Genomic DNA, 16,499 nt, shown 5'->3' with positions numbered 1-16,499 from the left:
ACTCTTGGACTCCTAAAAGATTATGATTATTACAGCTCAAACTGGATTTGCTACAGTGACATAAATAGTAACTCTTAGTTACTTTTAAGGCTGCAAATGGGTCGGGTCGACCTGTGACTCGACCCGACCCGAATTTTAGGACCCGCGGATCCAGGTCGGGTCTGAAAATTGGATCTGAATCATTTTCTAGGTCGGGTCTGGGTTTACTGAACGGACCCAGAGAGAGAGAGAGAGAGAGAGAGAGAGAATTGGAAAAGCCTAAGGGGAGTCGGGTTGAAGCCTGGAAGGACAGCAACAGGCATAGGTTCATAGAATCCAAAGGAACCTCAGCCTGTCAGGATTCTCTCTCGATCTATTACATTGTTGATACCTCTGGTGTCTCGGTAGCTGGTTTTTTTTTCCTTCTATTTTTTGGTTTTTGTTTCTTTTAACTTTTGAAGGGAGAAAGTGAGGGAACGCTGAACTGAATATGGGTCTTGTGCCAGTTTTCTGCAATGGAATTGGATTTTGGAAGAAGGCCTGGGATTTTTTTTGCCCTCGTGAGTCGTGAGAGGGGAGCTGGGAGACACCAAGTTCCGTCCAATCAGTCATACAGATAAAAAATAGTGTGATATGAAATTTGGCTTGCAGACCGGCTTAGTTAGTACGTCATGGGTCCTCTGTTCTGAGTGGAGGTCAATTGCAAGTCTTTCAAGTCATGGGTCACTGAGCACCTCATAATTATGATATGACCAAATTAGATCTGCCCAAATTCTTTTCCAAAAGGATAAATAAGTTGGACCCGATTCGGACCCAAACCCGACCTGGACCCGACTTGGACCCGACCCGACGGTCTGGGTCCAAAATTAGGACCTGAACAAAAAACCGGGTCGGGTCGGGGTCACTTAGGACCCAACCCGACCCATTTGCACCCCTAGTTATTTTCCTATCTAAATACATCAATTAAATAGATAAATCAGATGTAAACAATTTCTAAACCAAATAAAATAGAAAAGCTGTTGGACTTATGTTAACTATGTGGACTGAAAGGGATGCTCCTGCATCAACTATTGCAACAGTCGATTCTTCATGAAAATTTTAACTCTTTTTTAGGATGCATATAGCTATTCTTGAAAAACAAAAAATCATAATGTTTTATGATTTGATATGTTGAGATCACAAACAATTACTTGACAAAACTAGCTGTTTTGTTGAATTCAAAATTCATAAAATTTCTTCAGGCATTAGGTATCTCTTGAATAATATTTTTCATTTTCCTACTTCTTCCCCAATCATCTTTCAATACAATCAAACTCCTAAAATAGTCTTAGCTGTCAAAATTAAAAGAAGTTTGAGCCCTGAGAAGGGATAGAATCATGTTATTGAAATTTCAACCCTTCAAGTGGAGCCTTAATGAAACCCAAAACCAATGAAAAATATTGTTGTTTCTTGCCATTGCTATTTGGTAACAGCATTAACATGACAAGCACAAGCTTTCACAATAATTTCATTCATGGAATGTGGGTACTGTGGTACAGGATGAGGACATCTATACCTTCTTTGAGCCAGAACTTCCATCCGAACCTGTAAATTCCTCAAGGTCAAAATCAAATGATAGCAATAAGCAGTCAAATGATTGTAACAAGCCATCTCCTGACAAGAGGCCCATAGAAAAGCCACCAAACAGCTACAAGAACAACTCAAGGACTTCCACTCACAGGAGTCAAAGGACTCTGCTCAGATCTGAAAAAAGAATGCCAACAAATCACAACACCTCAGTTGGATGGCGATCTCCTCAAGAGAACATGTCATGGCGTGAGGGATCGTCAGTGCTTGATCTCAAGGGAGACAACTACTTCTCATGTGCAGTTGGTCGGAAGCGGTCAAATGCAAGGTATCTTCTTAACTCATCTGATGATGTGGTCTCCTTCCTTAAGGAGTTGGCAGGCGCAGTTAGTCAAGGGGTTCACTCAATGTTTACCCCAAACCAGGCTGGTCGGATGTCATCAAGTTGGGAATAGCTTCTAGCTGAAACAGTTGGTAGAAGGAAGGGTAATCCATCTGGTCTCATGAGACAATGTCTTATTCATTTACAGAGACGAGAGGGTTTTCCATAGACAGAGGGTCTCATCCATATTTAACTGTCTAACTGGGCTCAAATGTTCATTAATTCATAGAAAAATGTGTACATGATCTTGATAGGTGGTACTTCATAAATGATCTTATATAAAGTAGTTCTACATCTTATTGTGCCATCTAAGACCTGCTGATGTAGGCATGTGGTGAAATGAAAGCTCAATGTGTGTATGCCCCTTATTCCAAAGTTGGTGGCTCAATCATGTATTCTGCACATCTACATATCTAAGAGTAGCTTTCAGAACAAGGCGGTTTTTCTGGACAGATGTTTATTGAGACTTACAGGCATATGTTGTGTTATTTCTGATAATTTCAATATTCAGGCTATACTATAGTGAATGCTCCATGTTACTTGTATCATAGTGTGAGAGACCACAATCCAAGTTTTAATCACCAGTGGACATTATTGGTTGATGAAATTGTTGGGTGTTTGTTGTTTCCCTTTATAATAATCTCAGATCTGACTAGAGCCATGTAAAGAAAATTGTAGAAGGATACAGTAGCAACGAAGATGGGAAATGATACAAAGGTATCGTTTTTGTGTGAAGATTTTGTAGTATAACTGGCTGTAGTAACCGTATTATATGTTCTGCTTTGATGCTAGTTGATGGCTCGCTGCACCGGATGGATCATTTTGTCTGCTTTAATTCCTTGCGTGCCCAACACGTTCCATTCATCCTACAATGTGGGCAATCACATTGATGGTGAAGCTGGATGCCCTAATTTCTTTTAAAACTTTCACGGGAGAGTTCTGTATCAAAAATCAAGTCTAATCTTGGCTAGATAGTGTTAATTCTATTGGTGATACAGAGGCCTTACTTTTATATTGTGTGTGAATCTTCTGCAAATGATGCTTTCATTTTCTGAGTAAAATATTTTATTTTAATATAATTCTGGGCAAAATATTTGAAAATCCCGGACATGATCTTATTCAAGCTTCCATATTTCAGGAGACATATCATATTAACCTAATTACTTTAACAGTTGCATCACTAGAGCTAACAGTTATATGAGACCTAATTTAGTATTTTTTTTCTGAAATGAAGGGACTATTTGCTTCATGATTCTATGCATTTTGGTTGTTAATACTTGGCTTGGTGTTATCTGATATCATTGAAGCCATGTTTTAGTATTTTGAGATATCTTTTGTTACAATGAACAGTATTTTGGGATATGTTTTGTTCTCGTGGATACAGTATTTTGGGTATCTTCTAGTGAATTTTGAGGATGTTTTGTTAGCCATGTTATGTTTATTGTTTTGCAGGTGGTTTTCTGTCTGTCTGTTTTCGGGGGTGGATTTGTTGCATCTCAATGAATTGGTAGGTGCCTGTCAAACTGTGCGCCATTGGATGAATTTCCAAAGGCGGGAGGAAAAAATAGAAGGAATTTAGAGCGGATAAATCAGAGTCAAAATGCGTGGTTACTTGGCAGTATGAAATTTCGAAATTTTAGATGACAGCCCACCCTCCGAGACAAATTTGGTTTTTTTTTTTTCAACCCACTGATGAAAATTTTCAGCCTAATCATAACTTTTAATCATCCTTCTTTTTTCAGAGTCAGGTGTTTTCCTTTCCACAACTATGGCTACTGCCAAGTAGTGCTTAAACTGAGGGTATCACAATTTCTCCAATATCACAGCAATTGTTTGCAGGCAAGACCTTATGCAGGCTAGTCCTTTAGCAGCAGCAGCAAGATTCAAGCGTTTTCTAGTCTTCCCCTGGGATTGGGAAGCTTGGTATCGAGTCCCTGCAAAGGATGCAGGCATGACATGGTGTGCTGCATTTCTCCTATTGCCATTTTTTGATATATAATACTATTCTGCTTCATTGCATGAGATATTGTGAAGACGCTAAACAGACAACTGGCAAACCAGGCTAAAGTCCATTCTACTTAGGAAGTGGTCCGGGTTTTGAACCTCGGGAGGTGCTTCCGGGGTACTTCACTCAGATGATTCTAATTGGTTTATCTGCAATTCTCTATTTGATAAAGAAAGAAAAAGAAAAGAAAAATGCTAACGAGCAGCTCTCCAATTCATCTTGGAAAATCAGTACCGAATGCCACTTAATTATGCTTTTAAACGAAAGCTCTCCCCTCCCGAGCCAACAAGCCGAACTGATAACTTTGTTAAGGCTTTATTAACTGGGTTTTCCTGGGCTGTCACAATTTAATATTACGATACATGTACGATTGTGTGTTAAAAGGGGAACAAGGACACGGAGAAGGGTGCTGGGGAGAGAGCGTATTTGAGAGAGGAACATATTCCTGGAGATTTCTTGAAAGAAAGGAAAAGATACCGTGAGAGAAAGAGAGGGTTCAGTGGGGGGATGAGGGTCTGATATTAATTATCCAAGTTATTAGATGCAATCTATTATTTTTAAATTATTTACATATCAAAAAATTATGTAATTTAAAGATCTTTGGGATAGCCAAAAATATACACTATATCATATTATTTAAACTATTTATTTTTAAATACTCGATATATAGGTTAGAAATCTCTAGCCTATATATCAAGTGGTCAAAAGTATACATTATTTTATATTATTTTAATTATTTATTTTGAGCATGCGGTACGTAAATTAGGAGCCTCCAAATCATATAAATTTTGTTATATAAATAGTTTACATATAGTAGATCATATTCAACTGCTTGGAACATTGGTGTTAGGCCCGTCGCTCAATCAGAAATTGATTGACTCTGATCTGAAACTTGGTTAACTAAAATTGAGTCCACTTTTTATGTGTGTGTATGTGGTAATGCATGTAGACACATATTCTCTTACTTGTTCTCAAGCACAAGTTCAATATTTAAGAATAATTTGGCTAGAGGTACGCTCATTGGACGTCCAAGAAATATTGAATAACTAAAGTGCGAAAAAAAATGAAGACTGCTAAACTTTTATATACTGGTTCATATGGAAACAAGTATGGGAGTGGGAAGAAGCAACAACAAAAACATCACCACCAACAACAATCTAAAAGCATATCGCTGGAGGGTTGAAGACTGGTTGCCTGATTTCAAATCCTCTTTTTATTTTCTTTGTGGGTAGTTGAATAACTCTTTATTTGTTTACTCGGAATAGTTCAGAAGATCTTTTGGCAAAGGAAAACCTAGACTAATTCAAGTATTTTTATATGATATGGAGAATGCCACTACTGGGTCTAATCTCTTCCCAGCATGCAGCAAGTTTTACCTTGGTGTTACTGTCCAAACTCACCATGCGCAAGAGTCCCCGAGCGCGACACACCAGCTGCATAGCTTTCTCTTGCAGCCATCCTTCTTCCCCAAGCAGCACGAGCAAAGCTTTACACGCGTGCAGCATGCAAGACAAGCCAAGATGGCACCAGGAGTTGAAAATTTAGATGTTGGGGAGCGAGAGACGTGTGGAGAAGTGAACTTGGACATGCGTGTATGTTCCCCAGCTTGAAGGGCGCTGCCAAATTGGTTGCTGGGTCGTATAGGCCCAAACACAACGCTCCCAACGTATCATATCCAATACGATCCTCTCTCTATAGCACGTAGGAATTCTTGTATTCGATAGGGTGGACCCACATCTACTTTTGGCTCGTCTCTCGCTCTCTAGCACGCGTGCTTTGGGATGACTGAATCTTAATAGAGGCTTGTTTCGAGGTCCTGGATCCTGCAATCCATGGATGGACCTTAGGCTCACATCATATATATTAGCTCTGTTCAATTAGCAGTTTGACAATGAGGATGGCAAGTTGATGAACTTGGATATATAGCAGTTTGACTTCTCCAACTTTTAGCCGTTTATAACTTGACCATTAGAACAAGTTGTGGGAGGAAGGAAAAAGATCGAACACCATATACACGATCCTTCCCCAAGGAGCCAGTGATCGAGGATTGCGTTGCAAGCGGACATGCGCCCAAGCCATGAGGGAATGCATCAGTCAGACATCCGAAGGCAGTGGCAGTCGGCATCGTGTCCTACGGTAAAGATGGGACATTGTATCTAATTCTGGCGTGCTCCATGACCGTTGTAGTCTTGTGGTTGCCGAATTCTGGCTGTGAGAGTCTGAAGAGGACAACCTCCGACTTATACTCTTGGAGGTACTGTGAAGGGGGGATATATTGAGAAAAAGTAGAATGCGTGCACTTATCTAGATGTTGAAAACCCCCCACTAAAATGTTCAAAATAAAACATGCCTAAAGATCTTTTATCTAAGTGGTGGGGCTCCTAAATGAGTAGAGGATTCAGATCCAAGTGTTGGGGGGCTCTTTATGAATCTAGGATCTAGACCTGGTAGTTTGGCACCTTGGTGGACTAACTAGTTACAATTTGGAATATCATTCTCAATGACTCTATGGATGAGACTAGGTATCTGGTCTTCTTGAGATTTGCGTCGAAAGGTGATTAAATTTTTCTACTACCAGCCAAGCTTGGATCATGATAAAGCCAATATGAACTGAGTGCTTCCTGTTATAGGCAGTAATTATTTAGCATGCTCGGGTGTTGTATATGGAATGGCCTCTTGACTATTGACTGATAATTGGTCCAGATTTTAATACCTTGACCAATTTAATGCTCGATAAATGTTATACATCTTCAAAATTATAATACAACTTATATATATGAATTTGTAAGGGGAAGAAATGCAAAGAAAGCTGCCTATGGATCTCGATATCTCAAAATTAGGCTTGAAGTAGGCTCGGATATAAGCTTGATCGAGCTTTGCTCGGATTTTTTTGAGCCAAACTTGAATTTAGCTCTAAGGCTCGAGGCTAATTCTGAGACAAGCTGAAAGATGCTCAGCTCAATTAGGCTAGGCTAACAGACTTGAACCAGGTTCTTCCGAAAAAAATGAAGTGACTTGGATTTAAGCTTTATCTAAGCTTGAAGTTAATTTTGGTTCAAACTCATGGTTACCAAGCCGATGGAACGTCTCATGTCTAGGTTCATTTGATATTAGATTTGATGGGGCTCAATCAAATAATAAATGAGACGTTACAAAAGATGGCTTGTGAATCATCTCTATCCATCAATCTAAAGATGGCATTTTTCATATCTTGTTATAAACGAATTCCATTTTTGTGAGATTTCCTTAAAATTTGACTATAAAAAATCCCTCGAAGAGCATTCACTCCATAAAAAGTGCAAGTCAAATCATACCGCAACCACGGGCCGAGATCCAATGCCAATGAGTTGATGGTCTCAAAGATCTACCGACCAAAGTTCCATTCCTCACACATGGAAGATACGCCTCGCGTTCGGTGGAAAGAAGCGCAGAAGGAAGATACCAAATAGAACCGCTGCAGTGGCAGCCGCGGATCCTTTGGGATTGCTTTCTACTTTTTGGTCTTTCGAATTCCTTCTTGTTGTCGCCACCTTCCCTTCCTGCCTATATAGCAACACCAGGGCCCAAGGGACAGCAGAACAAGACCAAGGCCAAGACCGCTCCCTCCCCGAGGAGAAGATGTTGAGGCTCCCTTCTCTCCCTCTCCTCCCTCTCTTGATCCTCTCCTTTCTCTTCCCGGTTCTCTCTTACAATCAGCGCCAGGTCAGTTTGATTCTTAGTCTCCTAGTCTTGTAGTTCGCATGCACCGGCGGCAAGAGTGGGCGAAAATTCTTGAGATAAAATTAAGTATAGAACGTTTGCCTTGTGGAAGCAGGTCTACATCGTGTACCTGGGAGAGCACAGTGGAACCAAGACCACCCAAGAAATCCAAGGGGACCACCATTCTCTCCTGCTCTCTGTTAAGAATAGGTGCAGCCGTGATGGCCAATAATAATGGCATTCCTATCTTTGTGTTAATTTCATGCTTTCTTTTCCTTGTATCCATGTCGCTTGTTGCATTTCTTTCTAACCCCATCCCTTTTTTGTGTTTCTTTTACTCCTATGCTTGGCCCTTTGATGTGCTTAGTGAGGCAGAGACACGGGAATCTCTTCTCTACAGCTACAAGAACAGCATCAATGGATTTGCTGCATTGCTCTCCGATGAGGAAGCTACAAAGCTTTCGGGTAAGGAGAAGATTAGCGCCATCTTGTTACTTTGGAGATTGATATTATGGATTGGGATTTGGTTTTATGCGTTTAATTAGTACTGGCGTTGTATATGTTCTGCTAAAACAGAGATGGATGAAGTACTTTCGACTTTTCGAAGCGAGGGGAGACGGTCACCGCACACGACTAGATCTTGGGAGTTTATAGGTTATGAAGAGGGACTAAAAGGTTCGGAGAGGGATTGGTTGCGCTCCAAAGCGGAGTATGGCAAAAAAGTCATCGTGGGCATGTTGGATTCTGGTTGGTGCTCTCTATAATGTTGTTCGCATGTTGCCATCTTGGCTTAACTTGTTTTATATTGCTGTCGTTATACTATGTTACGTACGAGAAATAGCTACTAGCGTGGACGTTTCTCTTATCTACAGAATGGGGTAAGAGGAGAAATATAAAGGTTTTGAATGGGACGTTTTTTGCTTGGAATTGTTAGGTATTTGGCCAGAGTCCGAAAGTTTCAGCGACGAAGGGATGGGACCCATCCCTAAACATTGGAAGGGAATCTGTGAAGAAGGAGACGCCTTCAATTCATCCCACTGCAATAAGTGAGTAATCTCTCTCTCTCTCTCTCTCTCTCTCACACACACACACACACACACACACACACACAAGAGTGGTTGATAAGGGTTGACTATTTTTTTTATCCATTTGCTCATGTTGGTGCCCGTAGCTGTCATCTTTCGCACTTGTTGAATCCTTCCACACCATTCATTTTTTTCTTGTAATTTTCACCGGAAAAAAATACGTGGTTCTTAAATACAATCCTATCGTGTTGGATGCTTGGAGCAGTCAATATACCTATCAATCAGATAGGTGAGAGAAAGCTCTACTCTCTCTATAATTCGAGAAAAATCTTAGAAAAATCATAAAAATATCGAGTATGCCATGTTATGAATCTATTTCCCGTACGTGTGGGAAAAAAGGTATATCTTTATTAGAATTTTATGAAAATAAAAACTTTCTTATTTGCATTCCTTGGTTAGAAGTTTTATTTATTTGAAACTCTTTTTCATGATAACTACGCTTTCATAATAAAAAGTTTCGTAAATTAAAAAATATAAATTAATATATTATTCTTAAAACAACAAATTATTTTTATGTTAAATAATTTGTCCGTGTGCCCAAGCATGGCCTCCTAACACCCATAGCCCTATGTATTGGCACAGTCGCATTCAGTAGGTAGTGAATGAAGTAGTAGCAAGTGACTCACAGGACATGCTCAAATTGCAGGATTGCTGTAAAGATCGTCAATCCGTGCATATATGTTATTTTTTTGATAGTTAAAAGGATCTGCCAAATAAAAAAAAAAGCTCATCGCATCCATATACCTCTAACTCCCAAATCCTTGTGAAAGTGAGATATGATTTCAGGTTATTTGATATAATTGCTGAAGATTTTGCCGGCTTACCGCGCTACCAAGCTAAACCTTCTTAACTTCATTAGTTTTATCTATTTTAATCCTCCCTTATCATTGTCTCTCTTTTTTTAATTAACCTGCCTCTTTTTTTAACTCTTCTTTCATTCAATAAGGCAAGTCGATTTCTCCCTTTTGTTTTTCAAAAGATATTTATATTGTAGTTTTATTAAGAAAACTAATTATATACAATAGATTATTTTGTCATGACATTTTTTAGTAATTTTAATCTTATTGTCGAAGCTCATGACAACAAAATCTGCAAAAGGACAAGTATCTCAAGTAATAACTTTCTTTCTAGTCTTTTTTTTTTAAATTAAAAAATTTCCAATATTTAAATAAGACCAAGCATCTCAAACAATAACCTTTTAGTTAATTCTTTTTGGATAACATAGCCCCAGACCGTTAAAGTATCATAAAAATAGACAAGAAAGAATACTTTGTTAAATAAATGAAGGAACAATAATTTCTACCTGCCACCTTAGGACGTGCAGATCCAATAAAATAATGATAACTTACCAACCAAAGAATTGTACAGATATTACAATTCAAAAAATATAAAATAATTTGAATTATGGCATTTTATGTTCTTGTGAATTATTTTATTTGGTGCCTTTTTTTTTTTGAATCAAGAGATAAAATACTCGACGTAGACAGATATAAAATTGGTCCAAAAAATCTCTAGCTCTCCCGCTTTTGATGGTGACCAGAATTCATAGCATCTTAGGCTGCACGGCATAGGATATAGACGGATATTAACAACCGGCAAAAGATGGGGAGAAATCCATGAACACCCAGAGTCACGTTCTCAGAACTCTATTGCTCCTGCTGGCCATCTCAATTATTTTGAGTCCTTGCAGTCCGGCTCTGGGCTTCTATTGGGCAGCCCTTTGTCCGTTAGTCTCACGTCCAAACAAAGCCATTTGTCTCTTCCCGGATGGAAGGTTTCACGGAACCATAATGAGAGAATCCTGAAGCAAGAGAGTGAGATTGAAGAGGTCAGGCTTGTTTTCCAATCACAGCAATTCACGACAACACGATTAAATAGGATTCAAGAGAATGCGCGTCACCAGCGAACCCGGACAAATCCATGAATCCATGCATAAGGTCTCGTGACGGCCTCTTTCTGCTCCCAAGTTCGTCCTCTCTCTCATGCTGTGGGGTTACCCAGTTTGCTCCCTGCCAAAAAAAATAAAATTTTGGAGGTTGATTTTTGGTAGGATCTTGGAGGCTCTAGTTTTGACTTTTGGAATCCGACTCAAAATTTATAGATTTCATAATATTTTAGGATCCATAATATTTAACCTTAAAACAGATTTAACCTGAAAATTCTCATATTTTAGAATCCCATAATTACAACATAGCTTATAAAGTGAAGTAACTTTAAAATGTACTATGTTATCAAGCTGATAAATTTTATCGTAACTAAAATAAATACAGATATATCTATTTTTTAATTATTTTTTATATTTGTATGTATGTTTTTTTAATAAAAATAGGAATGGATATGGCGATGCTTACCAGAAATGTAAATTTTGGCAGGAAGCTGATCGGCGCACGGTATTACGTCAAGGCCTATGAAGCCTACCACGGCCCCCTCAACACAACATACGCCTTCCGCTCCCCAAGGGACAACGACGGCCATGGGACTCACACAGCCTCCACCGTCGCCGGCCGGGTGGTCCGCCGTGCCTCCGCCCTCGGCGGCTTCGCATGTGGGACTGCCTCCGGCGGCGCCCCGCTAGCCCGCCTCGCCGTCTACAAGGTGTGCTGGCCAATCCCAGGTCCCAACCCGAACATCGAGAACACGTGCTTCGACGCCGACATGCTCGCCGCCATCGACGATGCCATCGGCGACGGCGTCCACATCCTCAGCATCTCCATCGGGGCGGTCGGCACGCCGCCGGTGTACTCGGAGGATGGGATCGCCCTTGGGGCGCTGCATGCGGCCAAGCACGGCATTGTGGTGTCATGCAGCGGTGGGAATTCTGGGCCGACGCCGGCCACCGTGTCCAACCTTGCACCATGGATGATAACAGTCGCTGCGAGCAGCATCGACCGGGCCTTTGATTCTCCCATCTTGCTCGGTAACGGCACGACGATGAAGGTACCACCACCACCATCACCACCACCTTGTAGCCCAGTACTAGCTTGAGCTGAATTACTGACCATTCTTCCATTATATGACATTTTCCAGGGCCAAACCGTGACACCATATAAGCTGAAGGGCAATGAGCTCTATCCTTTAGTTTATGCCGGCGACGCCGTAGTTCCAGGCACTCCGAGCAATGTCTCCGGGTACAATCTTAGCTTCCGAACATGACTAGGTTTTGTAAAAACATTTTTAAGGAGTGATCTCTAATTAAACTTTGTTTTTTAAGCTAGTAACGTTGAGTTAATTCGTAGTTTTTAAGTTTGTAACATCTGTTTGGAGATAATTCTAATCATAGGCGCTGCGATCTCCAGGCAATGTCTTCCGAATACTCTTTCGGCGAAGAAGGTGAGAGGAAAGATAGTGCTGTGCCTGAGAGGGAGTGGTCTAAGGGCGGCTAAGGGATTGGAGGTTAAGAGGGCAGGGGGAGCTGCCATCATATTGGGGAATGCTCCGCCTAATGGGAAAGAGATCCCTGTGGACTCTCACGTCCTGCCAGGGACCGCCGTGTCGTCAGATGATGCCATCGCCATTCTGAAATATATCAACTCAACCAGGCGCCCGAGCGCGACGATAGGCCGGGCCAGGACTATTTTGGACGTGAGGCCAGCGCCGGTCATGACGGCCTTCTCCTCTCGGGGACCAAATCGTGTCGACCCAAATATTCTCAAGGTACACTTACGCCTTACAACTTTCTCTCATTTTGTGCAACATTTCTGTGAGAGATCAATGTGTCAAAAGGTCAGGCTTGTTTGGTTTAGCGGAGTTAGGCTGACGAACAGAAATTAATAGAAACGAAGGATTCTCATTGGGACTGTTTGATTGGAGAGAATTCAATTTCCATTCTTATTTCAAAGAGAATAAGAATTATTCTAATCCTCCAAAATCTAATCCATTTTTTTTTTCAATATTCAAATTTTATTTCGACTTTGATTCTGATTTCAGTTACGAACCAAATATGTTGGAGAATATGGCCATTGCGATTTCTGTTCTAATCCATTCTGATTATGATTCCGATTCCAATAGCGACCCTGATGAACTTTGTTTTTGCTGGTTTGGTTTTGAATTTTGATACCTAAATCATTTTCCAGAGGAAAACATGGTTAGCTCCTAATAAGAATCTCAATACAATTGGAAGATGCCCTTGAAATTCTCTAAAATATGGTGTTTAAATTCAAGTTAGAGCTACATACGGATCCATATTGTTACCACCTAGCAGTGGTATTTGCAGTAAGTCTACTTTTGACTCTTTGTGCCAACAAAAACATTGTCGATCAAATAATCGAGCATTAAAGTCTAATCACCAAAACCTATCTTTGCATCCTCTGCAGCCGGATATTACAGCACCAGGTTTGAACATATTGGCAGCATGGAGTGAATCATCATCACCTACAAAGCTTGAAGATGATCACAGGAGCGTCAAGTATAACCTTCTTTCGGGGACGTCAATGTCATGCCCCCACGTTTCTGCAACTGCGACTCTCCTCAAGTCCATGCACCCTTATTGGAGCTCAGCTGCCATCAGATCCGCTATCATGACCACTGGTACGTAATGGATACCTTTTCACATTTTAGATATTTCGTTTCATAGAAAGGGTCATGCACATACAAACCATCGCTCTGAAATTAATATGCCCCAATTGCTAACAGTTTCCTAAGAAACTGAAGTAATACATGAAATATTTGATTCAGTAAAAAGGTCATGTAGTTAACTTGGGACTAGAATGTGCCATCGTTTTACCCAAAAGAAGAAGAATGGCAAAAGAGGGACCTGGAGGCTGGAGGGGAGGATTAGCCGAAGGTCAAAACTCATGTGCCCTTGTCCATTGGATTGTTTTGTACTCGTTTACCAAGCCACATTATATAGCGGTTAAGCACCAATGCTACTGCTCTAGAAGTTAGCCATTCCCTACGGTCCACCTCTTGCATCATAAAGTATTTTATGATTTTGGGTAGTTAGTACATCATCCATCTTGGAGACGGAAGATTGTTGCCATCCGGTAGCATCGAGCGTGACCGCTCGAATTCTTATAACGAGCAACATCTGTCTACCTCTAAAATAAATGACATGGTGGCTATCCAAAGCAGTATAACACTCTATGGTGCAGGAGGTGCTCTCCGGCCTTTTTTTTTTTGGATATCCTTCTAAAAATTTAAATTGCATAAATACCTTTTAAAATTTATATTTATTTCAGTATCCCCGTAAAACACTATTTTTGCATAAATATCCCTAATATAACATTTTTTCTAACACCATTAAAAATAAAATAAATTTTTGAAATTATTTTTTTGTCCTTCATCACAATCGTCTTATAAATATTTTTTTGCATATTTACTGATTAAGAATATTTTACTTATTTCAATTTGAAACCGTTAATTTTTTAACGGAGCTAGATGGCGTAGGTATAGATGCAAAAACAAGGATAAAAAAAGATAGACAGTAAAACAAGTATTTTACAAAAATATACATGCAAATATAAATTTTAAAAAGATATTATTATAAAATTCGATATTTAGGAGGATATTAATGCAAAAAAAAAACTTTTTTTTTATTAAACGAACCGGGCTTGTGGGCTCAACCTTGGAATCAAAACTTTTCTCTTCACGACTGGCATGCCAAGTGACATAATTTGACAAGCGTGGTGCGATTCAAAATAGAATTTGCAAGACACCAAGCCCCCCCCATCTCATCACATACCATAAAAGGAGTCAAGGAAATATTTTTGGCTTTAGAGTTGGGTCTGGTAAAATTTTTCTATAAAACTAATATAAATTGCTATGACATGCTCAATAATATAAATGCAACCCTTCCATCAGTCTATATCAAGTGTTTTTGCTTAGGTAATGATGCCGCATAAGAAAGCATCGTCCTTGATTATTTTCTTAAAAGACAAACAATTACAACAGCTGGTGTCTTTCGAAACCTTTTCATGGCGTTGTATTGTCCTCCAAATTCACTTCCTTTTCAATGTATTTGTTCCAGCCACGGTGAGAAACGCCAAGGGGGGCCTGATAGCAAATGCGGCCGGAGAAGAGGCAGGACCCCTGGATTATGGATCGGGCCACGTGAGGCCCACCCACGCCTCGGACCCGGGCCTGGTCTACGAGGCCTCCTACAGAGACTACCTCCTCTTCGCGTGCTCCAGCATTGGCGTTCAGATGGACCCCACCTTCCCATGTCCCAAGAGCCCACCATCCACGTTCAATCTCAACTATCCATCAGTCTCTGTCTCCAATCTCAATGGCTCCATCGACGTCCATAGAACTGTAACCAATGTGGGCCAACAGAAGGCCTGGTACCGTGTTTCCGTTGTGGAGCCCAGTGGCGTTTCTGTGAAAATCTCGCCAAATATTTTGAAGTTTGAAAGAGTGGGTGAGGAGAAGAGCTTTACAATCAAACTCCAAGTAGATGGGAGGAAAGGAGCAGGGAGTGGGGAGTATGTGGCTGGTTCGTATACGTGGAGTGATGGGACCCATGATGTGAGAAGCCCTATTGTAGTTTCTGTTGCCTAGCTTTTGTTTCTTTTCCTCCTCCCCAAGCCTTCTTCTAATACCAGTTTTAAAACAGCTCGAGGAACGAAATTTGCATGAAGTAAAAAAAAAGGGAAATGTTCTGAGACTTCAAATATAACACACATTATTGTTGGTGCTTCCTTTGAGAGCCCCACGAAACTCTCCCGTACGACTCTTCCCGCTGGGGGGTACTATTGGGGGGTGGATGGGGCAGGGACCAAGATAGTCCCATACTGCTTGAGAGCGGAAAGGGGTCGTGCTTGTAAGGCGCTTGTTCCCTTTTGGTAGCAGGACTAGATCATGCACCGGAGGGACAAAATCGTGCAGGGGCGGAGTATCTATGCAGACCCCTCAGAACAGATAATACCTCATGACGGAGGGCTGATCTTCGTTTTTCATAACCTCAACACAATGTCTTTACAGTGTTCTAAGTTTTAAATAAACTACTTTGGTTTCGGTTTTCGCTGAATTGGACCGACAGATTATGTATAGGTTTAATAGGCCCGGAAGTGGTGAGGCTGGGCTGCATGGCCGGACTGGGAAGAGTGAGTCCGCTAAAAGAGTCGCTTGTGTGGGGAAATTGCAAACTTTGTACATGCCAAAGGTGGCCGCATCTTCCTCATGTCAACCATAAGGGCTGAATGACAAATAATCCAACCTTCATATGCTAGCATTTTCATATATGATGAATTCTTGCTACAAGCATAGGTCTAAAATTATAGTGGATTGGAGCTTGTCTAAATGGTAATACCCTTTGATTAGCAATCAAAGTTTCTAGGTTTGAATCTTGGATGGTGCATCCCCATATATTTTGACTTGGGCAAAGGTGAATATCCCTCCCTCCCTCCCTCTCTCAAGAAAAAATATTCCAAAATTATAGCATGATAATTAAAAAAATGAAAATATATAAGGAAACTAGCTGCCCTATATGTTGATTCACCATGATAAATTTGTTTGAATTGCCGGTGTTGTGTATAAATTATCTTAAATATTTATCCCATTTAAATGGAGATTGTTGTCATGCTAGGTTGCGATGGCTTTGTGCCTAGGCACTTCCCTTTATCTATATAGGATTGCTATATAGCAATGTAGTATGTATGTCTTCTATAGCGCAACTTGTGAACATTTTGTATCACTTGGGTGATAAGGAAAGTTGTTATATATAATGAAACTTCAACTTATGAAAATTCTTCCACTAAATCAATGATAGCTAGACTTACGTTCATATGGCCTGGTTTAAGGAATTTTCTACAATTGGAGAGTAGCGGATTGGTTTCACAAGTATGCG

At 40.4% G+C, this 16,499-nt stretch overlaps 2 protein-coding genes across 4 annotated transcripts in view; both read left to right on the top strand.

Moving 5' to 3' along the window:
* The window catches only part of LOC103717209 (alpha,alpha-trehalose-phosphate synthase [UDP-forming] 1-like), a 41,665-nt gene extending 39,288 nt beyond the window's left edge, over window positions 1-2,377 (top strand). For all 3 annotated transcript variants that reach the window (XM_008805513.3, XM_026808484.2, XM_008805512.4), the window contains one exon: window positions 1,518-2,377. In XM_008805513.3, the coding sequence (XP_008803735.2) occupies window positions 1,518-2,000 (483 nt within the window). In that variant the 3' untranslated portion in view covers window positions 2,001-2,377. The remainder of the gene's footprint in view (window positions 1-1,517) is intronic.
* Window positions 2,378-7,289: 4,912 nt separating this feature from the next.
* LOC103717211 (subtilisin-like protease SBT5.6) lies at window positions 7,290-16,060 on the top strand. Its single transcript, XM_039125406.1, has 10 exons — window positions 7,290-7,634; window positions 7,747-7,841; window positions 7,999-8,096; window positions 8,208-8,378; window positions 8,566-8,677; window positions 11,089-11,653; window positions 11,744-11,844; window positions 12,013-12,370; window positions 13,030-13,243; window positions 14,682-16,060. The coding sequence occupies exons 1-10, from the start codon at window positions 7,551-7,553 to the stop codon at window positions 15,209-15,211; spliced, it is 2,328 nt and encodes a 775-aa protein (XP_038981334.1). The 5' UTR covers window positions 7,290-7,550; the 3' UTR covers window positions 15,212-16,060.
* Window positions 16,061-16,499: the final 439 nt, after the last annotated feature.

Source organism: Phoenix dactylifera, chromosome 4 (assembly GCF_009389715.1).
Source record: "Phoenix dactylifera cultivar Barhee BC4 chromosome 4, palm_55x_up_171113_PBpolish2nd_filt_p, whole genome shotgun sequence".
NCBI lineage: Eukaryota > Viridiplantae > Streptophyta > Magnoliopsida > Arecales > Arecaceae > Phoenix > Phoenix dactylifera.
The sequence above is the reverse complement of the archived record's forward strand: the minus strand, read 5'-3'. Positions and strand labels throughout refer to the sequence as shown.